This window comes from Pleurodeles waltl, chromosome 7 (genome assembly GCF_031143425.1).
Source record: "Pleurodeles waltl isolate 20211129_DDA chromosome 7, aPleWal1.hap1.20221129, whole genome shotgun sequence".
In the NCBI taxonomy this organism is placed as follows: domain Eukaryota; kingdom Metazoa; phylum Chordata; class Amphibia; order Caudata; family Salamandridae; genus Pleurodeles; species Pleurodeles waltl.
In genome coordinates, this window is record NC_090446.1 from 965174429 (window position 1) to 965198507 (window position 24079).

At 44.1% G+C, this 24079-nt stretch overlaps 1 protein-coding gene and 1 long non-coding RNA gene across 4 annotated transcripts in view; one reads left to right on the top strand and one right to left on the bottom strand.

Moving 5' to 3' along the window:
• LOC138245796 (uncharacterized) overlaps positions 1 to 24079 on the top strand; it is a 150425-nt gene that overhangs the window by 43599 nt on the left and 82747 nt on the right. The gene's annotated exons all lie outside the window — the stretch shown is intronic.
• The window catches only part of TBC1D16 (TBC1 domain family member 16), a 618682-nt gene continuing 600036 nt past the window's right edge, over positions 5434 to 24079 (bottom strand). For all 3 annotated transcript variants that reach the window (XM_069199713.1, XM_069199711.1, XM_069199712.1), the window contains exons 11-12: positions 19747 to 19893; positions 5434 to 19034 (exon numbers count right to left, since the gene is read on the bottom strand). In XM_069199713.1, the coding sequence (XP_069055814.1) occupies positions 18780 to 19034; positions 19747 to 19893 (402 nt within the window). In that variant the 3' untranslated portion in view covers positions 5434 to 18779. The remainder of the gene's footprint in view (positions 19035 to 19746; positions 19894 to 24079) is intronic.

A 24079-nucleotide genomic window follows, 5' to 3' on the forward strand; every position in this document is an offset into this window, starting at 1 on the left:
CACAAATACCCCCACCATCGTACAATGACTTGAAGTGTCATGCGATGTAATATATGTCCTAATACCCTAATGTCATGTACCTCATCTCTAACCTAAAAGAGAGCTAGGTGTGATAACCCTAATCTGCCAACGCCATGTCCATGAGAAGAGCCCCCCAACCATTGTTACCTTGGAATGAGGTCTCTACCTCAGACTCCATATGAACACGAAGACTGGATCAGCGTCAAGGCGACAGGCAGCATTGATAGCAGAGATGGCATCTGGTCGGAATCCCTCTGACTATCTGTTTAAGTGAGGAGTATTTATACAGATCTGCTTGGACCCCTGACACAGGTCTGTTCCCAAGCAATAGGTAACAAGACATGCTTGGAACGGTAATTTGTATAAACAATTCCCTCAAAGGTGTGAAGAGGGAAAGTACCTAATGAGAACACCTAGTTTGTTTATCTTTGTTGCTTGATATTGACACCTTAGCACGGTGGCACTGATAACGTAAAACTAAAACAATGGCCTAACTAAAAACATGGCAGCCATCTTAAAAGATTTAATTAAATAAATGTACTAAAACAGAGCAAGCTAAGTAGGGTAAACGTCACTAGGTGACAGGAGTCTGCAAGCCAAAGGCTAAGCTAAATCCTGTTTCCCATTAAAACAAACTAGGATTCACTACAGAGCTCTCAGGTCAGAGTACTGGGATCAGGGGACCCACACCGCAGGGGCTGTGGGGGCCTTTTTTATGCCACTGACTTATAAGAAGATTATTAACAAACTAGCTTTAACAATTCCAGGGATGAAGGAGCTACATACTGTCACAGGCCCTCCCTCCCCACTCAGCCTGGTACAGTGTCAGAACGTCTGTTTCAACTATTCCTGAGGTGTAGGAGTGGATACCTGCACTCCTCTGAAGCCCCCTGCAGAAGGCCTTAAGCCCTGTAGCCTTCGCTGTCCAATGGTGGTGCTGCTGACATTCTTCATTACTGGATGCCCCCTGCAGCATCGTCTGAGTCAGCGAAGTGCATTGAAAAATGTTTGGGGACTGTGATGTGGCATGCAGTGGGGGCGGGATTAAAGGTGTTGCTAAAAAAACAAAATATTTTGTATGTTTTTTGGTCTTTCACCATCAGATGGATACATATAAAATAACATGCATCTTAAATTAAATTAAAAACAAATGAAAAAACTCATTACTGGGAAATGCACTACAGTACATAATGAAACTTCTCTTAGCTAATGTACTGCAGAGGTCTGTGTGCAACCAGAGATCCACAGAATTCAATCCTAGTTGGTGCAGTGGAGAGTTGTGAGTTCTGTATTTTTAGTGCTACGAGGTCACAGCCTGTGACAGAAAGCACTGTGAATATGTGTCATTATTTGAAACGTACATTACACACAGTATAAAATAGACTGCTTCAAAATGCAAAAAAAGGTTTAAGATAAAATGGTGCTTCTACAATATAGACTTACGTAATGCATTTGTTTTTTTACATTACTGTCCCTTTAACACCTCCAGGGTAGTAAGCACTATGTAAATACAATTACAGTTAAAAGTATGCACTTCACAGCTCAGTTTTTCTCTTTGCACTACCACTCAAAAAGAATAAATCTTTGTTATCACAAAGCTTTGAGTCATTCGGTCAATTAAAGCCAGTACCGGGTCCCAGTCATCCTTTACATTTGCAGATTACCCTTAACTTTTGCGGTTTAACTGGGAAAGCACATTAGCATTTCTTTCAGGCAGCAGGCACCTTGGCAGGGAGGCTTGTTTAGCTGTCTGCCTGGCTTCGGTTTCACAGCACAGGAGACTCATTGAATGATACTTCAGCTGAAGCATTTAAGCTATCGGAATTAACCATCCCAGGACGGTTGTCTTTTTACAAAAAGTAGGGGAACAGTTTTTCATAAATTAAAAAATGGGCATATCGTGCCAATCTGATCCCATCCACTTTGACCTTTGGATCCCAGGGTTAATAAGCTGAGATGCAGCAGAATGAGAGAGCAGTAGTAGCAATAGTTACTGCACTGAAATAGCAGACTGCAACAGTGCATGGACCCCTCCGGCAGCAGCACGTGGAAACAACAGCTTCAACCGTTGCTGGAGTGAAGAAGGGAACATGCATCATTGCACACACGGCCCTTGCAGTGGAGCATGAACAGAGCAGTTTCAGCACTTTGTTTGGTGAAGACGTTGACATACATCACTGTAGGCCGTGCTCCGAAGCAGAGTCTGACAACAGCTGCTTCAACAGTTTCTGTGGTGAACAACTGGATACACATCTTTGCAGGGTCAGAATCTGCAGCAAGTTTCTGCATTGGGCCAAATCGCTCCTACAAATAAGCCACAGGCCTTTGGGCTTAGATGATCAACTCTTGCGGCAAAGAAATACCTTGCTACTCTTGTTGAAACGATTTCCATTGGTTTGACCTTAACCGTGAACTGGCTTTGGTGGACTCCATCTGAAAATGAGATGATGCAGAATGGTACCATCACAGATGCCTCTTGGTGAGATATGTGGCCACCATCTCTACAGGTTTTCCCATCCCCAATGACAAAATTAAGAATGCAGATGTGCTAATTGACTAGTATCTCTCTACGGACCAATGGTTTTATACATGGTCAACATAAGTGTTGAGAGTGAATTGTTTCAAGCATGTCGACGTACAGCGTACACCACCAGCCTATGTTGATCTCCTGCCAAGTCTCTGTAATGGCACTGAAGGTTTTTGATTTTTACCCCAATGAATACGACAATGGTACGTGCTCACTGACAGATCTCCATGTTACATGACTTCAGACCCAAGAGCGCGGCTCTGAGTCAAAGGAGCACTAAGAGTGTACCCCTCTCTGTCAGAGTGGCTTCTTCCCCCTCTGCCCACAGATTGTGTGACTGGACGTGGTGGCAGCATTGATTCTAGTGAAGTGATTCGACTCCCCTCTGGACCCCGTTTCCTTATGTGGGAGATGCCTAATGTCCTCCCCTGTTTAAAAGGTTAAGAAAGGTCTCTTAATTGGGGTCCACTTCCATCTGTATAAAAGATGTATGGTCACTGTCTGTATGGCGGAGGCTGGCTGTGTGGCCTGTGTGTGCAGGTTATGTGCCATGTTGGTTTGTATAGTACACTAATCAGCCAAGAACATATGCATGTGATTTTGCAAGTGTGTAGGTGTGTGGTCCCTAAGGTGCTTATATAAAGAGCCAGGCCTTCATCTGGGTGCAACTAGGAATTCATTTTGCTTCCATGTACATGTCTGACAATACATGAAGGAGGGTCTTGGGTGAGGCTGCTCATTTCTTTGCTATTGGGGAAAACTATAACAGGTTTGGGGCACTGTTTCCCTCACCATGGCACCCAAAACATATGTAACTATTGCTCCAAAGAAGCACAAGGCAAAACCTGCAGAGCAAAACATCTGCTTTAATTCTCCACTGGCTGTAATTTTTTATTAAATTAAATTGAGGGAATGTATTACCACACCAAATAACTAGGGTTAATTTACATCTTATAAAAGATCTTGCCACTGGACCTACAGTAAATTATCAAAACCAATACTTGAGGACAATACGTATAAAGTGCCCCAGCCTTAGGAACAAAAATACCTTTTATATCAGCTTAGGGGTTGAGGCCATACTCCCCACTATCAGATCCTTGCACTTGTGAAGTGGAATCGATTTGCATGGCACATCACGCTATTTCTTGTTAGGGGTCTCTTTTTGGCAAAAGAAAGCTTGAGGTGCATTAATCATTTACAAACCATGGCCCATCGTTTAAAAATGTTCTAGTATAGGGTTGTCAAAGAGCGGCTAGCCATATAGTGAAATCCACTGGCTTTGATGGCTTCTCTACTTCCAGACGGTGCCTGAAAACATATCGACTTTGTTTTAATAAGACAGTTTTTTCTATAGCGTTACCTCATCATTCTCAGCACCAAGAGAACACACCTTGATCGAGCATCATTTGTTTTACAGAGTTCTGCGAAGTGTGTGCCCAGCAGCCCATTGAATGGTCTGATAAGTCTATACCACTCCAAGGGCACGCTCTGCAACAGAGAGTGGGTACAGCAGCTTTCGAAGTCCCCAAGGGAACCTGGCCAGTAGCCTCCGTCGACGCTTGGATCTGTAGCAGAGCACGAGCGCAGTAGCTTCCAGATGGCACCCGAGGCCCATTGTAGGCACCACCTCTGTCACAATACCAGCACTGTACTTACCACAGTCCACTAGGGAAAACATCCCGGCGGATCTGCCGCTTGCACGATGTCTGATGTGAGGGGAATTGCTGCTTCTCAGCTGAGTTAAAGATGGTGTGGGGAAAGCACATCTTATTTACTTTTTTAAAAAGTCCAATAAAAAGACAATAATCAAATAACTTGGGTGACAAGTCGGAATGGGAGGACACCTTTTACCAGGCTGAAGAAAAGAGTGTGGAATAGGTTTGTGCTGTCAAAAAAAACTAAAGATTTCATGCAAGGGACGAGAATCCATATTATAAAATTATATGTTACCTACTGTTTTCTCCAATGTTTGCACCCGGCCCTATAAAAGACCACCTCTCTCTCTATGTTAAACCAGTCCATGAACAGGTCAATAAAAGCTCATGACAGAAAGGCCTTAGGACAACAAGATGACGAGGAAAACGACACAGCTGGCTGTTTACAAGCAGTCAAATTACATGCAAACAAAGCTTGTTCATTAGTAGCAACTTGTTTTAATTTGCATTCAATTTTGTCACTGTATGGACTTTTGATTGCACAGGCCTACTTCTCTTTGTAGCACACAGTTGCCCTTTAACCAGGATGCTTTCCATCAACTCCACTAACAGAAACATATAACTGTTTGTTTACAGATTTAAGCCCATCTTGTCAGTATGTATTCTGTGTGCAGTGGAAATGAACATATAGGGTCACATTCGGAGCTTGGCAGGCTGTGGAGGCCACCCGCCAAACTCGTAAGGTTGGAAGACCGCCACTCTGGTCTTCTGGCCGCTGGCCCTATTATGAGTTTCCCACTGTCCCAGCAAGAAACTACCCACAACATTGATGCCGGCTCATAATCGAGATGGCGGCAGTGTTGCGGTGCATCGGTTGCAACTAATTCAGGCAGTGAAAGGGGTGAAGGGGCTCTCCATTGGGGGGAGGGGCCTGAACTGCCCATGCTAAGTACATGGGCAGTGCAGGGGCCCCTGGTGGAACCGCTATGCAAAAGCTGGCGGACACTGGAGTTGTGATTCCCAGGGTAGCACTGCTTGCAGACCACGTGTCTGGCAGTTATAGGACTGCCAGACTCGTAATTAGGGCCACAGTTTTGTGTTTGGCTGTAGAGTTGACTGTGACACTTGCTGGCTTGTAAAAAATGGACATTATTCTGTGATTTATTATAACTGTTCAGAAGGCTCTTACAATTTTTTCAGAATGGTTTTAGACGTAATGAGCAACTCACATTTTGCTTGTAAAAGGTATCTTTATTTAAGGGGCTGATTGTGCTTCTCAAGAGCGATCCTGTTTCTAATAGTGCAACAAAACATACAAGAGTGGTGTAATGTGGCATGCTTCTAGACACAACTCAAATACCTCTCTCAATGCCCCCACACAATATCCCTTGTTTAATAGACACAGCAAGCTGCTCAATGTAACCGGGTACCTCTTACTGGTTATCCAGAGCAGGTCAGCAGACCGAGGAAACATTCTTTAATAACAACAGTAGTTAAAGCTGTGAGAGGTGAAGAGTGAGTTACAGCGATCCGAAGGTACAAAGCAAGTCAGCACGTGGTGGTGAGAAGGGTGGAGATTGGCAGGGAGCAGGGCTGGAGTGCACAAGTGGTGAGGAGATCAGTAGCAAGCTGGGGCTTTAAAATGAAAGCGGTGATCCGAGGGGAAGCAGAGGAGGATGGAAAGCAAAGGCAGGAACACCTGGTGGTAGCTGTGAGAAAAGCAGCGGTGCCCAGCTAGCGGTGGCTAGGTTGGGTTAAACAAGGACAGGAGTCCTCAAATGCTGGGGTAAATAATGGAGGAAGTGAGACAGAAGTGGTGGTGAGCAGCAATGTGACCATTTACTGCAAGGCAGACAGTGGTAAGTGTGTAGCGGTGAGCTAGAGGCACCTGAAAGCTGTGGTGACAGTGAGCATTGGCTTGATAATTAAAATGATAGGGTGACCAGGTGCCTACATTCACAATGCTGGCGAAAAGCACTTCACACATATAAACAGGTGAAAAATAACTAACAGTATCTGCTGTTTTTGTTAAAGCCATAAACAAAAAAAGAGATTAAGGAACACTTTTCAGTGGGTTATTCAAAGTCTACCTAGGCGTGGCAGCCAGTGCCCAGAGGTGGGTGCTTGGAAGTCAAAGACTGGCAGTCAATTTTTGCAGCACGTGCCTAGCAGAGGGATCTGACACACAGAGTCTGGAAATCAAAGTACAGTAGAAGGAGTCTGGCAGCTGAATACGGTAGTTAGTTAGGTAGTCACATTGGATTGTCAGCACAACTTGAAGTCTACTTGTAGCCACGTGTCCTAGTTTCTACATGGTGTGCGACAATGACAAGCCACCATCACAGCAGTGTTCAGGGTGCCCAAAACTAAATATAAGTCCTTATATCACTGGATAGTGCCAACCTTACAGTACCAGTACTTGCTATGTGCTTCCATTTTTGAACAGTGGCATATCAAAATCATGCCAACCTGAGAAAGTTCCAAGAAAAACTAGACAAGGTAAATAAGCCCTTGAGTGATGACCCTGGCAGCTCCAGACATTGCTCCCTCTGCTGCCTTTCTTTCTGGCTGTCTTGACATTTCCCCTCTCTCTCTGTTGCTCTCATTTCTGGTTGACCATTTCGTCTCTTTACATTTCGTCTATCTACTGCTTATTCCTTCTTTTCCAGTGCTTCCTGGACGAATCTGTACACTGATGTGAATGTTATGTATGTCTACTTTATCTATCCCTCCATGGGTTTTCTCTTGTTCTCCTTTGCTTAAAGCTGTCCTTCCTCTCCTCTCTGTTTCCTGCATTCTGAGTTATCATGTTTTCTGGACCTCTAGTTTGCAGGCATTCCAAGGTAACTAAATTCCTGGTTCTCCTGTCAGCAGTGTGCTTTTTTATTAGATTCATTCCTCGTTCTCAAATGTTTCTTGGTTTTATCACCACCCCGTTGGCTCTACATACATACTCACTTAGAAAAAATCGGACCTGCACCTAATACACTGGGAAGTATTTCCCCTCAAACATGTTATGACTAAGCTCGTATTGACAGGACAAGAGGCAGAGTCAAGAGGGCAGTTGTGTACAATTCTGCAAAGTTTACTATAAAGCACATTGGTACCTTGTACATAGAATGTTTTATGGGTAAAACACAAGTTCTTGAACAGAATTTACAGTGTAAATGGAAGCTAATGAAAATTCTTTCACACTGTCAGTTTTTCTACAATTGGATAACAAGTGAGCTATCATGTTTTGAGCTCCTTGCAACTTATGCAGAAACGTGGCAGGGAGACTCGAGTAGCAGGCATTTATATAATCCAATCTAGAATTAATAGGGACACTAACCACTAAGGCTCTGAAAATAGCAAGAAGAAAAAGAAGGATTTTCCTTAACAGTTTAATCTGAAAATAACACGTAGAAACAATCAGCTGAACTGTGTATTAAGGTTCAACTTGTTGTCAACCCTACACTTCCACTGACTCTGAAGGGGTTGTGCCAACCCCATACTTGTTGGCATGGAGACTTAAGACCAACCAAACTCTTGTCTAAGAGACAACTTCGACTGTGGAAGCTTTAAACTTCGGGAAACATGATCATCCATGTTAAGGTGTCAGAGAGACAACCAATGAGGTTTTCCTTAATTTGACTGACAGATTTATCCAGCCTTAGAAACAACTGGGTGTCATCAGCATAAGAAATCATCTGAGCTTTATGAGATCTGACTACATTGACAAGTGGCCTCAGATAAATGTTAAACAAAATAGGGGACAGAGATGATTGCAACAGAACTCCACAAGGGGCTGCCTGGGGGCCCTGAAAGGAATAGAGCAAGGCTAAGGATTGGAGTCTATTAGAAATTAAAAAAAACAAACCACATCTTTGCTGATCCTTGCATTCCTACTGCCTTTAAATGCTGGATCCTGGGTATTAAATGCAGCGGACACGTCAAGTAAGATGCAGCAGGTGGGAATGCCTTCATCTAGTCCCTGTCTAAGGTCATCGAGGACAGTGGTCAATGCTGTATTAGCACCAATTCTAGAATGAAACCCATCTGGGTGGGATCCAGATGATGCTCTACCAAGTACATAGAAAGCTACTGTACAATTAATGTATTTCTGATTTTAGCAACTGGAGACAGCTGAGGAATGGGCCAATACGTTGGTTTCTGTGGGAGCACCAAAAAGGTTTCTTCAAAAGAGATTTTATTACCCTTTCCTTGCAGTGCTGAGGAACAGCACCTGATAAGGACTTACCGTTCAGAACAGTTATCAGAGCAGGTACATGGAGAAAAGGACACATATCACCTGAAGATTTTGACTTTATCACCTTGAGCAAATACAATACTTCTTCTGTGATGTTAAGGATCCTCAAACAATTAGGTATAGATGTATGAGCATCACTGTTTGCATCCACACCGGCCACATAGGTCATAATAGGGTGTTGGCTAGCGTGTATTTGCTGGATATCGTCTTACAAGGATTCTAGACTGTAACAATATATGAAAAGGAACAAACGTCTTGGAGCTAACAAGGCAGTTAGTTTGAATACAACCTTGCAAACTGCCCTTGGTGAGGTGGGCGAGCCTGCAATGGTTTTGCTCCAAGAAGGCAGAGTTTATAATGGCTTCGTGATTTCTGTAAATCAAATGATCAAGGTCTGAATAAGCACAATGGCATTGTGGTTCTGCGTTCTGAACTTTTAGCCCCTCAAGCGTTAACTCCATGGCAAACCAGGAACTTTGTTGGACTGAAATAGCTGCAAACCTGTTTTTTCGCCAGAATAAATTGTAGAAAAATTTCGATCAGTATTTATTGCCCAAATTCAGTCAGCCACCTTTGATTAGAGATATTTTTGTTTTTACAAAAGAGCTTTTTGCAGTACTTGTTTCACGTGGAACTGTTCATCATTCCTAGTTCTATGGTCTCTTGGATCCAACCTTTCAATTACTTACTCTGTGTACCTATTTCGAGGTTCTATTCCTCTCTGTTGATCTTTTTTTCGTTCTTGCATTTGTTTCATGGCTTTATCCCTTTTTCTGTTGCCATTCCTCCTAGTTCACACATTTTCAGGCTCATTTTCTGCATCTTTTACTCCTATTATTGGTTCTTACTTCTGTTCCTTGAGTTTATTCCTCCTTTTTTTGCACCCATTCATCGTTCTTCTGCAATTGCCCATCGAGCTGTTGCTGGTATTTTTGTTCTTTTACCTAAGTCTGTCCTTTCTACAATTTATTTCTGGTTTAGTTTCTTCCCAGACACTGTACTGTTGCATATTCACCTTTCCCATGCCTGCTTGTTGGCTCTATCCCACCTATCCGTATTATTTATGGCTCCTGTCTCTCCTCCTCTACCTATTTGCACAGTCCACACCACCATCCATCACACTTTTTTGTGGCCTGCCTGTTTTTGTCTCATTCCCCCCAGATTGTGCACTTCTGTCCTCAGCCCAGTCATTGCAACAATTATTAGTTAGCTACTGTTCGTGCCTTGAGACCCTTACAGGTGAGTATTTGCGCTTTATAAACCCTGATTTTAGTGACTGACTGTTGGTTTACAAGATTCTCCTGGCTGGTCTGTCTGGCCCATTGACGGGCGTGTTCCTTCCTTCTTTTCCTTACTGAGTATGTTCTGAATTACTCTTCCGCTTCTTTGCTTCTGTCTCTACTGTATCTCAGTTTCTTCCTCATTAATAATTCTCCTCTCTTGTCCATGGTTGATTTAACTCCTGGTAATTAGTTTGAATGTCTTGGCATTAGACGAATCTACTCTATTGTTTCTGTCATTGTCTAGTGTGCGGCCATTTCTGTACGGCACATGATGTCCCAGCTATCTTGGGCTCCACAACAAATGGCCAGTCAGTGCCAGCATGTGAAGGCATTTCCACAGCATGGCTTCAATACTGCAAGCCTTCTGATCCTAGCAGGTGGGGAGGGAAAGGCGGGGTATATAAAGTGAGAAACTGTAGTGCTAAAATTCCGAAAGACTGCTCAGGCAAATGTATAGTGTACAAATAAATGGCATCAAACACACAGGTAAGTCTCTGGTCTGCAAACCATGCAAATATTATCAAACCAGAGACTAACTGGATTGTCTAAGTGCCCACATGTGGGTAGTGGCAAACTCGAGGGATTATGATGCACAATCTAAGTTCACAGTTTAGCTACCATCTTTGGACTTAGTGAACAGAAACTGCATTAGCACGGTGACCCGTAGCTTACATAATAAGCTGAAGTTTGACTTCAGTTCACATTTTAAGGTGACCTCGCATTGTAGCACGCCTATCAATAACATTAAATCCTCACTGCACAAGTAATAGGGCACAGAAAAAAAAGATGAACGTGGTAGAAGTAAATAAAAAAAACGACATTCACGACACAAAACCAGGTACAGGAGTCTTGTGTACTTTGGGCCTGATTTTCTTCTATGATCAATTATGTTCACAAAGCTGAACCAAACAAATGCGCCTCCGAACCCACAGAACAGCTGCAGCTCTACTAACATCTCCCAAAGGTACAGACATTATTCCCAAGACTGTCATCACAGATTTCCACTCACACTGTATGCAATACACAAACCACAATCCATGAAAGACACATACCCACAGGATGTCCACAACCACATAGATCAGCAGCCATTAGGGAAGAAACAAAAATCTCCGCTAAAATTAAGTCTCTATTAAGCTGTACCTAATAGCTAATGTGTGTTGTGTGATGTCGAGGGCTTTGAGGACAGGGTAAGCAGCATCCGATTATATACTTGCCAGATAGTGTGAACTATGCTTGCCGCTCAGTACCTTCAGCTGTGGACAGTGTTCCTTTGATCTGAGGTAACTGTGTGTCTTGTTCAACAACTTCATGGGGAGAAAGGGGCAAATGCCTCTGAACCCCAGGGCACATCACCTTTTACAAACAGAACTACAGCAGGCGGATTCTGCTGAAGCTTTGCCACCCTGATGCCAAATGCTAGTGAGACAACTATTAATTTCCACCAATAGGCAGGGGACCTTTCAACACAAACATGGATCCCTCCAGCTAAAACAATGCGTTTGGGCACGGTTATGTTTTTGGTAGTGATTATAATTTTCCTAATACCATCTTGAATGTTTAAAAAAAAAAAAACACTAACAGGAAGAATAGTATTAACCCAAAAGGTAGACAGACTGCATACAAGGAAAATATGGGAGCGATCCAGACATATTAGGTCCTTTAAAAGGGCCAGCAAAGGTTGGCTCACATTTTTGCTAATGACTCATTCAAAGTTTCCGGACTAAAAATCTCTAAATTTCCATGTAGGTCAGTTCACCTTTTTATGGTCCGCAGAACAGAGATTCAGGATTTGCCCCTGGAACAATCAAGCTCCGTACATCAACTGATATAATAAGCGTTTGCTCTGTGGTCATACGGTTTAGCTGGACACCAATATGACAACCATGAACCTGTTTTGCACACAAATAACAATCCATTTCAAGTTGACCTGGCGTATCAATGTCTGTAGGAGTTTTATGATAAAATAACACAGACCTATGAGGCAGGGACAGGACTCGAAGGACAGAAAAGCAGAAAAGTACACATAAGCCATGGTCGTCCTTGAAGAAGCTATCCACCACACGAACTGGAACTGCGTTCCTCATTCCCACCGTTCAAAAGAATTATCAAAGACCTTGGCAGTGGTAAGGCAGAAGGGTGGTTTACTTAGCAAAAGAGGTCAGAGTAGCATGTTTTCCATCCATCTTCAAACTCAAAATACATGTACAGACAGCACTATGCTGTGCCTGCTCAAAGCTTCCTTTGAAAAGCGGCGGTGATGAAAGATCGATAACACATTTGATAAGAAGTGAGGGCCATAAAGAGGTGCACAGGTAGTAAAGAAGTTGAGTAGCAATATCATATAAGAGAAGTCCAGCATAATTTCCAGGCATCACATGAACAAAGATCTTTATAGTACCAGACTGAAGCATCACTTAAGAAGCCTTCGGTAATTTAAATAAGCAAAAGTAGAGTATCAACTAGAAGATAAGGTAGTGTACAAGAACAGAACACCTATAATGGCAATCCCAAAAGAAGTCAGTTTGTGAGCAGACTCTTGGCCTGATATAGAGTTAGGCAGACTGGTTACTCCACCACAAACGTGACGGATATCCTGTCCGCCATATTACAAGCACCAATGGATATGATAATAATAATAATAATGGGATATCAATTATCTTTGTGACTGTGTAACCGAAGTGTGATGGCAAAATACAGTATGAGCTGCCTCCATCTTTTCTGATGTCCCAGATCACACAGTGCTACGTTTTGAAAATAGCAGCATAATGGCAGGTTCCCTGCAAGTGTAAGAACGTGAAGTACAGCCGGATAAGCAGTGTGTCTGCCTGGCATGGCTATAAGCTTTGTGAAAAGGAAGGGGGTGGGGCGAGACAATAACAAAATGCCATGGAAAAATATGAGACTTCAATGTTTTTTTTAATTGGAGAATTCTTTATTAAAATATGGGAGATTCGAAGGCAGAAGGGAGAAGGTGAACAGTTTTGTGAGGTAGTTGCTTGAATACCCTGTAGTGCATTGTGCGCTGTGCAGAGAGTCTTGAAGGTTGATCTCTCTTTTACTGGATACCACTTCAGGGATGTTTGAGCATAGGTGATGGATTTTGTCTATTCAGTCCAAATAGCAGGCAGACAACGTACGTTTGGACTTTCAGAAGCTTAGAAATGTTCGCTGTAGGGAGACCAGTGTTCAGGCAGTTAAAATAGTCCAAACGAGCCAGTACTACTGTGATCTTCAGCACGATATTGTGAGCAGTGGGGTAAAGGCAAACATGAATTAAGGAGTCAAAGATGGTGGGAAGTGGCTTTGGAGACCTCATTTGTTTGGGGGATGAATGAAAGGTTGTTGTGCAAAAGAATTCCTAAGTTGCAAACTTTTACCACAGGTTTTGGAAGCAGACCAATTGGGTAGGTCAGGGGAAGAGGGAAGAGGAGGAGCTGACTTGCCTTAAAAGCCTGGATACCCTCATGGGTGACAAGCAGTGCTCTACAAATCCACCTTACATTACACTACAGTAGGCATTCTGTTTTCCCGATGTTTAGCTATTGGCAGTTGTTATCCATCCATCTGTGGACAGAGGCAAGGTACTGAGAAAAGTTAAGGAGCTTGCCAGGTTAGTTGTCCAGCCTGAGATGCAGTCGTGTCATCGGCATACATATGGAGCTCTATTTACAAGGAGTTCAAGATGGTATTGAGGAGTGCCATGTAAATGTTGAAGGATGAAAGTCAGAGAGCAAAGTCTACCCTCCTCCAGGGGCTGTGCTTTAAATGGAAACATGGAGTGCTGGTACTCACTATCAAGAGCAATTACTTGTTCCTGAAATGTGCCGGTGCTCTCCCAGTAAATGTACTGTAGTAGTGCTGTGAAGTGTAGGAACTCTCCATTTCAAACTAAAACGTGCAGAGACTCAATACCGGGCAGTACCTGCTGAATTAAAGCACTTCCAGGGGATATGAGAGGTCTTGGAGAAATATGGTCCTAATTTCATTTAGTGGAAAGGCTTTACCAGGAAAGACTCAAACAAGGAAAGGACAGTGCTTGTTACTCATGAGCTGCAGTGATCAGTTGCAAGATATATCAGCCTATGAATCAAAGGCAGCCGAGAAATCCAAGAGGAGTGCCGGCACCTGTACGGCGAGAGGGGCCCTTTTCGCAAGGCGACGGATGACTTCAGTGAAGTGACCAGATGGCGCCTTTATAATCCTGCAGAAGCCTACTACATTTCAGCCGCCCTTGCGTAGTACGGTCCAGACAGAGGTTGGATTGTTCATTGTTTCGCCAATAATCGACTCAGGCATAGGCATATGACTTGGCCTCCATAGCTCCTGAATCATTATATAGGCCACATTTCAAAGGATAGCTCCATTGAGACGGTTGGTAGAGGGTATTTTAACCTTTTTGTTTTACCTGCATAAAAAGTTGAAAGGCAATTTATTCTCTTCCGTGGTCCAGAGAAGACCCGGAGTCTAGAGGGCCAAAACGCGTCGACTTTTCATCTGGAGGAGTCTATTTTGAAAAGAACATTTTCTTGAAAAATAGTTTAGTACACTTAATAAGAAAACAGAAGACAAAGGGGTCTTCGATTGGATTACATCAGATTGTGGACTTTGTGTACACTCGTGTGAAGCCACAGACACACAGTAATGATGGAAGATTACTGATAAGCTTTGTATCCATTATGTCATGGTCTTTTGTTTTTTGTTTATATCAAATATGTATGTGTACGCAGTTTGTAAATACATTATGCTTTCAGGATTGAGCAACAAGAGTACTGGGTTTTAAGCTTGTGATTAAAGAATGGACAAATAACAGTCAGTGGATGATTAAGACATTGATATACTGATGATCAATTTAGGTCTTCACCGCATAATAATTTTGTATTGTAATTGGTTCCCACATTACCACTTTCTTTTTGTAGCGAGAAGTCCAAGAAGATCAGCATGCAACTGTGACCTTGGCCATATGCCTCAAGAAGTTCTTCTCCAGTGAAGCGTGGTTCTCAGTATCTCAATGTGCTCTAAAACCTAAATGGTAGCATAGGAGGTTGTTAGCCTCCATGTGTGAAGATAACTGGCTGATAACGACTGTGTCTCAGCAAAACATGGCAGGATCCAGAAGGGTCTATAGCTTGAGGGAACATCTCAGTCAGCTGTGGGTTTTGTAGGATTGGGGTAATGATGGCATGTGTATGGAACTGCAATTACTGTCCTAGAAATGTGTTCTTCAGCATTTCTACTTGAAATGCAGTTGAACACTGGGGCAGGTAGACCACTTGGATTAGTAATTATTTAAAATATGTGAATGTATACAAACACAAACAAAGGAGAACCTCGATGGTCAAAAAAATTGACGTGTGCCCCATCAATCACTTGCATTATTCAGAGGTTGCAACATGCAATATAAGGCACTGTCCTTTGAAAATCACTTGAAGACAGTCTGACAACTGGAAGGTGTCCATTCATGCTCCGCTGGAAAGTGCAAAGTGTTGCATCAGTTTATCTTGATAAATATCTTCTGCTGAGTTGTGCCAATGATGATACTGTATTGTATTGTAAGTTTTGTAGAGTGCGCAAACACCCTAATATCTCACAGCGCTGTTGTGTGAGTGAGGCACAAATTGACATATCATGGAGTGAGAAACATCCAAGTCCTTTCTAAGAGCAAGAAGCGAGGACTGCAGATAGAGAACTGGAAGCAAGTTAGTCTATGCCACTGGAGCCAGTACCGAGGTGACTCTCCTATCAGACCCTAGACGTTCCACCTGGAGATGACACGTAGACCTGTAATTGAAAGAGCATGGAATAGAGAATAATACTGACACTTACAACTACTGAAGGCCAGAAAGCTAATGCAGATCAACCTGTAAAGTGATATGCTAATAAATACAGAACCAGTGAAGAATGGCTAGATGGGAGGAAATCCAATTATATCTTCTCAAATTGGGTACTACTCTACCGGATGGATTTTGTATCAGTTGCATTTACTTGGTGAAATATTTGAGTGCCCCCAAATGAAGGGCATCGTCACAGTCTAGCTGTGCGCTTATGAGAGCAGGGACAGAGAACCACCTTCCTTTGTAGGTTAATGCTGGCAGCACCTTAGAAAAGACTGGAAAACAGAAGAATCAGAAAGAGGTGCCCTCGATGAAAGTAGGAAAAGAGCAAGGAGTGAAAATGGCTATCTAAATGAAAAATAGAGGCCACTGGCCGTAGGCACTGTCCACCTGAGCTGGCCAGAATGTAGAAGACCAGCGATCACTGTATTGGCCCAGCAAGATGTCTATGTGCTGGAGCAAGTCCATCGTACTGGAAGCACTTAAACTGAAACTTCAGAACTGAGTCTGAATAAAACATCTTAACAGTCTTGGGCGTGTGATTTTCTGCACAAAGACTGGGTTAAAACTAACTGAAGAGCCATATGGAGTGTCGGGGGAAGGTGACGTGGAAAATTGAGGTGGTGCTTTCACCACCTCTGCCCCTAAAGTTTGATGACCGTTTTGTTGGCTGACCTCTGCTCCACTGGAATGAAGTCCTCTGAACTGAGGTGGACATTTTCCCTCCTCTACTCCACAGGATTGCACGGAGGGTATCCAAATGTTGTTATGAAGCAAGGGCAACGCTCGCTGGATGGAGTAAGAATGAGTTTTTTATTGAGCAGCCCCTCAGAGATCATACGTCCTTTAAGCCACGCAGAGGACTAGCCAGAAAAAAGCCTCAGTGTACAGAATGTAAACAATCAAACGTTAAAAACGAAAAATCTGTAGATTGTGTCCCGAACAAAAGATACATAGTATGGTAGGTTTACGTCCTCGCTAAGGCAAAATTGTATCCGATGGTGAGGGGTGCATGGCTCCAATTTTTCAAACTGATGTAGGGGGCAGGTCCTGGTATTTGCCACCACTTTGTACCATGCACTGGGAAAGGGAAGATCAGATGTAAGAATCTGTATGTGAAGACTGAGGCGCTTCGGTCTATTGTATAGCACCTACAGTATAATGTTTGCATCTAAGAATCCCAGAGAGGAAGGTTCTGTAATCAGTGTGACGGTGTTATCACTCTGCTAGAAATAAGCACTAAATTAAAAAGGGCTCGTTGTTAAGAGATACAAATGAAGGAGACATGGCAGGCAGGAGCAAAACAAAATACAACTTATCAAATACCATGGGTGAGCAAGAATGAACCCTTCACACGGTTAAAGCCTGCAGTTTATAACAGGACTTACCTCAGTTTAAAAAAATAGCAGAGTATCAAGTCTATTGTTGCGTTTCACCTTCATCATCGCTTCAAACCCAGGCAGCACTTGTGCGTGCACGGGCAAGTAAACCCTCCTTTGAAGCTCAGCTAACCTTCAGGGCCCAGTCTACGCAGTATTAGGGAGAAGGCCGGACTACGGTCCAGTGCACAGAATACGACGGGCCAACATCTTCAACAGAGCATGGCAGCACAGTAGCGTCTTCGGCCCCAGCGCACATCAAGGAGGTATCACTGCTCGGAAGGCGCTGGGAAGACACTCTAGGGAACCTGAGCCGTAGACATGCTGCCGAGTCCGCACATGCAGCCCGGCAGGGCAGGCCGCATCACTGCTCACAGAGCAGTGGAGCCATGGCTTGATTAAAATAACATATATTACCGCACTGTAATGTGGAATTGGGCAGTGAGGCCAGCGACGGTAGAGGTACCTAGCACAGAGCCACAGCTATGCCTTCAGTCTTATGTGGCAACAGTACAGGCTTGCAACAGGCCTCAAAGCACCGTGGGAGGAGAATACATGTGAGTCATATGGTTAAACAAACACTAGCAGTATAAGGGAATGCGCTGATCAGCCACAAGGGCCACGTTTTCAAAGTAATTCTCGTGTAGTCTTTAAAGAAAACAATGATGACTGCCTTCATGGAACCCGACAACCTCACATCTTAAAAGCTGCAATGCTGTGTTTGACCATCCAAGTGACCAATAGGCACGGTCGGAAAATGCCAACAGAGAGGCAAATTAATGGTTTTTAAGTTACCTTAATCCAAGTAAAAATTCCCTCTGTGTCCAGTGGTTCAAATTAGTATTGCAGAAAACAGCAAAAAACATTCAGCACAGAAAGCGTGCATGAGATCAGCACCCAATGCAGGCAGGCTGGGAAGGTAGGAAACAATAGGAAGGCATCCAGCAAACGCAATCTCCAGGAGGGCAGGACCCAGTCATGAGAACCTGCAGGATAGAATCTCTCTCACATAAGGCGCTCCATTATCATAATGTTATTATACCAGCATCTGAGGGTAGGACGCAGGCTTTCTAGATTCTTTGACTGTGAGAGGATCACATAGTGCACAAAGCCCCCACTACCGTACAAGGGTTTCAGATATGTTCCGAAGTCCTGCCACCCTCAGCTCACCCTTGAAGACCTTGTGATCTTTCCAGCATACAGTGACAATATGCTGTACTAGGTGCACTGGGACCACAAGTCGGCCACAACAGCCCCTATATATGTAGCAATTTTCCACACTGCACATGATCTTGGAATACTTCTATGCCCTGAGCATGTTGATGGATATCACACTAAACTCTTTCCAGCAGTTTCTCAATATAGCCTACTCTCTCAAAAACCCGACTTATAGATTTCCCAATAGTGTGACCTTCCACAACCCTCTCCTGCCCCCAACCTTCCACCATAGTAAATTTTGGTTAAAGCAATTAATGTGGATACATAAAATCTTTGTGTGCATCCCCTCCCTTGTGGTGCTGCAGGCACAGAGGGTGGGATCTATGTCTTCCTGTATACCCACAGTATGGGGTATTCTGCAGGCTCCACTACAATACTTGTGCAATGTATTTTACAAAAAGTATTTTAGGAGCTCGACAGATTCAAGTCAAAACTTAAGTACTTCCCCCTGTTCACATTTCTTTGAGAAAAATCTTCTTCCTTCATTTTCCAATTCCAGGAGAGCGGCAGAGGTGTAAGCGGCAAACATTCTTACATCAGTAGGAGATAATGTTTCCTCTACACAATCCTCTGCCAGAGTCTGATCCCCAGACCTTGGCTAAGCCTTCAGGCCAGGCTACTTCATGAAGTGGAAGGCGTCCCGGCTCTTCTGTCCCTTTTGTCCCTTTTTTACTTCATTGGCTGGTTTGGGTGACAGTTCCTCCACAGTGCCCCCGTAAGGGCAGTCCTCGGAGTCAGGGTGGTGCCCACTGCACTCAACAGCTGGGATGCTGCCACTGTCCCACATGCCTGTTCCGCACAACTTGCAGAGGTCATGGAGGCTGCATGGAATTCTGGGCAAAAGGCGAAACTGGTAGAGCAAACTCCTTGCCTTTAAAAAGCAAATGAGAAAGTTACATGAGAAGAAGGAATAACAGAAATAACTGTAACAAAGACAAAGAAAAACAAAAAACACATTCAAAAGTATGTGAAGGGAAGAAAACATGTGATTGGAGAAAGAGAATAAGTAACAAAGCAATTAGCAAAGAAAAAATCATTTTCTCAAAAATTGAGATGGTTTCTAATTTACAAGACATTCTGAATAGGCTTGCTTCCCACATTACCGGAGTACCACAAAAACAATTTGACCTCTTCTGTGTGGCGTAGTTTAAATGAATTGAGACAATGGTTTAGACCTGATTTCCAAAGAAAGGTAATAGAAAATACTCAAATATGTTGAGGAAATACTAATATGCAAAGGTAAAAGCACAAGTGGAATTTCCTATGCAACAGGCAACAAATGGCAAAAGAAGTTCCAGATTTAGAACACTTTCCAGATCTCAGAGGATTTGCTGTTACCACCTAAATCTAAATCAGACCCTTAATGGTCAGTTTAGTCAAATGGAGCTCATTCAGACAAGGACAATAACTTTCTATGGAGTAGCAATTCAATCAAGTGCCACGTGCAGTTGTACTCCTCTTACCTTCCCAGTAGCCAGGTCTCTAGCCACGTACCTTGGGCAGAGGTAGTAACCTTCACAAATCCAATTTTACAGTTATGCCTTAGGGTAGGGAGCGCCCTGTGCCACGCTGGGGATAGTTACCTTCCTAAGGACCAGCTCTCCGTTCATGTGCATGGACAGGTTCCCAAAGTGCAGCAACATTTGGTCAGTGGCAAGCTGCTGCTCAATTACGTCATCACCATAGATCCAGACAATGGCGACACATATGAAGAGGTGGAAGTAGTCTGTCTGGAGGGGAAGAGAGATACAGTAGTGAGCTCCCAGATTCACGTTTTCGACCTAAGCATCTCCTTGCGCTCAACATCTTCTGGCTCTAGGTTTCCCTTCCTCGGCTTGTCCTTATCTTTCCATCCACCAGACCAGTATGTGTAACAGCTTTATGTCAGTTTTTGCAATATTGTACCACCCCAGACTCCGCTTGAAAATGGAAAATGCACCTTATTAAGGCACTGTAGATCTTCCTAATTAAAGTGTTCGATGAACCCACTGGCGAGAACTATCTAGAGTATTGCCACTTTTGAAGGCCATCTCAACAAAATAATAAAACATTTTGAAGAAGGACAAAGAGTACAGGACCTTCAAAGTACCTCTGTTAGGCTGAGGAGCCTTCACATGCATCCTCTGAGGGCAGTGGCAACTCATCAAGACAGTGAAATATCTCAAGGGCACAAATATTATACCAGTAATTAGAGATTTCTGTAGGAAAAGGTGATACATCAAGAACTCCTGAATCGAGGCTGCATATCTGAGAAAAAAAAATCTTATTTCATAGAAAGGGTCGATGTGAATCCAAACTTTAGCCCCCAGAAGAGACAGTGAATCCATCGGAGGTGGCATAAGCATAGAACAGCCCAAGTGGAGGCAGGGAATTTATGAGACTGCCAGCAGCAGTAGGCTCTAAAACAGCCACGGAAGGAGGAAGTGGGCACTATGGAACAGAACCCAGCAGAAGAGTGGAAGGAAAGCACATAATCAGAATTTAAGTCAAACTGGAAACACATTACGGCTGTCTGATGGCAGAGAAGTGATGCACTGCAGGATGTGCAGGAGGTGGAGGGCTGGGTACAGACAAGGTTCACAGCCCATATCACACCTGAATTTCGATGCGCTGTTGTAACACCATCCTAAGTCAGGCTATACCAGTTATTCAGTAGCAGTCTCCTCTGACGGAGTTTGACCGTTTCATATTAAGATTAAGGAATTTTGCAACACAAATAGAATATAAGCTTTGACATAATTAACATAGTTTAAATAATAATGTGGGTGTCCTCTGAAAAGGGGTGAGAATACTTTTTCATATCATACAGAAGGGAACTTAGGGCCTGAAGAACAAGTTACTTACCTTTGGTAATGCCATATCTGTTAGAGACAATACCTAGTTGCAGATTCCTTACCTTTGAATTTCCCCCAGTCATCAGACTGGATCAAGAGATTTTTGTGAGAAGTACTCCTGCGTGCCATATGGTGGTGTTGATCGGCTCCGCATCCGTCGTTGTCCACGCTGAATATGATGTTGCAGTTCCTATAAAGGGGCCATCCTGGTGCACTGACGTCAGTTCTTTTCACGACTTTCCACACCAGAAGCGCAGAACCATAAAGAAACTGACAACTAGTGCATCAAAACTAAGGCCCTGAAAGGTGAGTCCCTGCCCCTAGAAATCAGTTTGAGGAGCGGGGAGGATGGGCGGGTTGGTAAGGAATCTGCAACTAGATACCGTTGCTACCAGATAAGGTGTTTTCAAAGGTAAGTAACTTGTTCATCTGATAGAGACTTTTAGTTGCAGATTCCTTACCTTTGAATACATACCCAAACAATACCATCCACAGAGGTGGGTCTGCGAACCAAGTTCATACTAGAAAGTCCTGCAGGACCGAACGGGCAAAGTGTCTGTCACTATATACCTGACTGTCCAGGCAGTAGTGTTTGGAAACTTATCAAGGATGCTCACGCTGCCGCCTGACAGATGTCAAGGAATGGAACTCCTCCTGATTACGCAGTGGTTGCAGCTTTAGCTCGGATACAATGAGCACGAAAACCCTCAGGGGGTTGCTTCTTGCCCAGTGCGTAGCAGAAGTTAATACAGAGAACGTCCCATCTGGAGAGGGTCCGCTTTTGCACTGCCTGACCTTTCTTCGCACCCACATAATCGACAAATAGTTGATCATCTACCCAGAACTCTTTCGTACGATCAAGGTAGAATTCCAATGCTCTTTTTGGGTCCAGGCGGTAGTCTCTCCTCTTCCTTAGAAGGATGTGGGGGTGCGTAGAAAGTAAGAAAGGTGAGGATGGATTGGCCTATATGAAAGATGGTAACCATTTTTGTCAGAAAATAGACCCTAGTGCAAAGCACCACTTTGTCAGGATAGTTGGAAAGGTAGGGTGGCTTAGATGATAATGTCTGCAGCTCAAACACCCTGCGGGAGATGTAATGGCCACAAGGAAGGCTGTTTTTAAAGTGAGAAGCCTGAGAGGACAAGTGTGGCACGGCTCAAAAAGAGCACACATCAGAAATATTAAAACCAAATTCAGACACCATTGGGGCATAATGAATGGGGATGGAGGAAAAAGATGAGTTAAGACCTAGGAGGAGCATGCAATATGGGGACTTAAACAAAGAAGGTTGATCAGGCCACCACAAAAAAAAACAGAATTAGCAGAAAAATAACCTTTAAGAGTGCCCATTACAGAGCTCTGCTGGGCCAGGGAAAGGATAAACAACAGGACCTCAGAGGGTGGGGCAGAATGGCGATCAACAAACTTGTCTGTGCACCATGCCACAAATTTCTTTCAATAACAAGCATATGCTGATTTGATGGAGGGATGCCTGGCTGCCAAAATTACTTTACAGACTTCGGAAGGAAGGTCAAAAACTGTCAACTGTCATCACTCAATCTCTATACAAGAAGGCAGAGAGTGGACAGGTTCAGGTGCAGAACCCTCCCCTGCTGCTGCAACAGAGGATCCTCCCGTAGGGGGAGTCTGATCAGAGGATCGATGGAAACGCTCAGCAGCTCCATGCCCAGTCCAGAGGCACAGGTATTACTTGGGCCTGGACGTTCTTGATCTTCTTGAAAACTCTGGGCAGAAATAGTATGGGCGGAAAGGCATACAGGAGGCCTGAGTTCCACTCAAGACGAAAAGGATCTCAAAGCGATTGTCACCATGGAAACTCCAATGCTCAAAACTGCTAACATAGCGTGTTATCTGTGGAGGCTAGGAGATCCAACCAAGGCTCTCCCCACTGTTGAAAGAGACATTGCACCACTTCCGGATTGGGACGGCATTCATGATCCACTGGACATTTTCGGCTGAGTTCATCTGCACTGGTGTTCAAAGATCCCCCAGATATTGAACCACCAGGGATATGCCCTGCTGTTCCAGCCATGTCCAGAGGCTCTTGACAAAAGGTCCATGACCCGACCCTGCCCTGCTTGTTGCAGTACCACATAGTGGTGGGGTTGTCTGTAAACACCTGCCCCATCTTTCCCTTGAAAGATTGAAGAAATGCTTTCAATGCTAGCCGGATTGCATGGAGATCCAACAGGTTGAAGTGGAGTTCGGATTCCGCCGAGGACCAGATGCCTCAATCTCCACCTCTCCCAGATGGCCGCTCCCATTCCAGGCGCAACACTATAGGTCTGATTGGAGAAGGGAGAGGGATCTACCTCCGACCCAATCGTGACTTGTTAACCACCACTGCAAATATTTTGCAGTTCCCTCCGAGATCTGGAACTTGTCGGAGAGATTTCCATATGCTGTGCCCACTGGAAGTTCAGGTCCCACTGCAGAGCTGGCATATGCGACCTGGCATACGTCACCAGCAGGATGCAAGAGGCCATGAGGCCAAGCTGCCTCAGTGTCATTCTAACCGAATATCCTGGACTTGTCACTCAGGAGGTTAAGCCCAAAACTGCACTGTGTCCAAAACAGCTCCACTGAAAGGAAGCGCCTGAGAGGGAGTCAGGTGTGACTTGAGCATGTTTATAGTGAATCCCCAACGAATTCAGGAGGTCGGCCGTTGTCTTGAGGTGGGAGATGACAGCCTGGGCGAGCCCGCCATCAACAGACATTCGCCGAGACAGGAAAAGAGAAACCCCTGATCTGCACAGATGAGCTTCAACAACCACCATTACCTTGGTGAACACCAAAGGGGCGCTGGTAAGGCCGAAGGGGCGCACCGTGAACTTAAAGTGCTTGTGGTCTACCGTGAACCACAAGTAATGTCCGTGGGCAGGTGGGATCGGAATATGGAAATAGGTATCCTGCAAGTCCAACACTACCATCCTGTTTCCTAGGTCCAGGGCAGATAGAACCTGAGCCAGAGTGAGCATCTTGAATGTCTCCTTCTTAAGGAAGAGATTGAGGGACTGAAGTCTAGGACAGGGTGGAGGCCCCTTTTCTTTTTCTGTACCA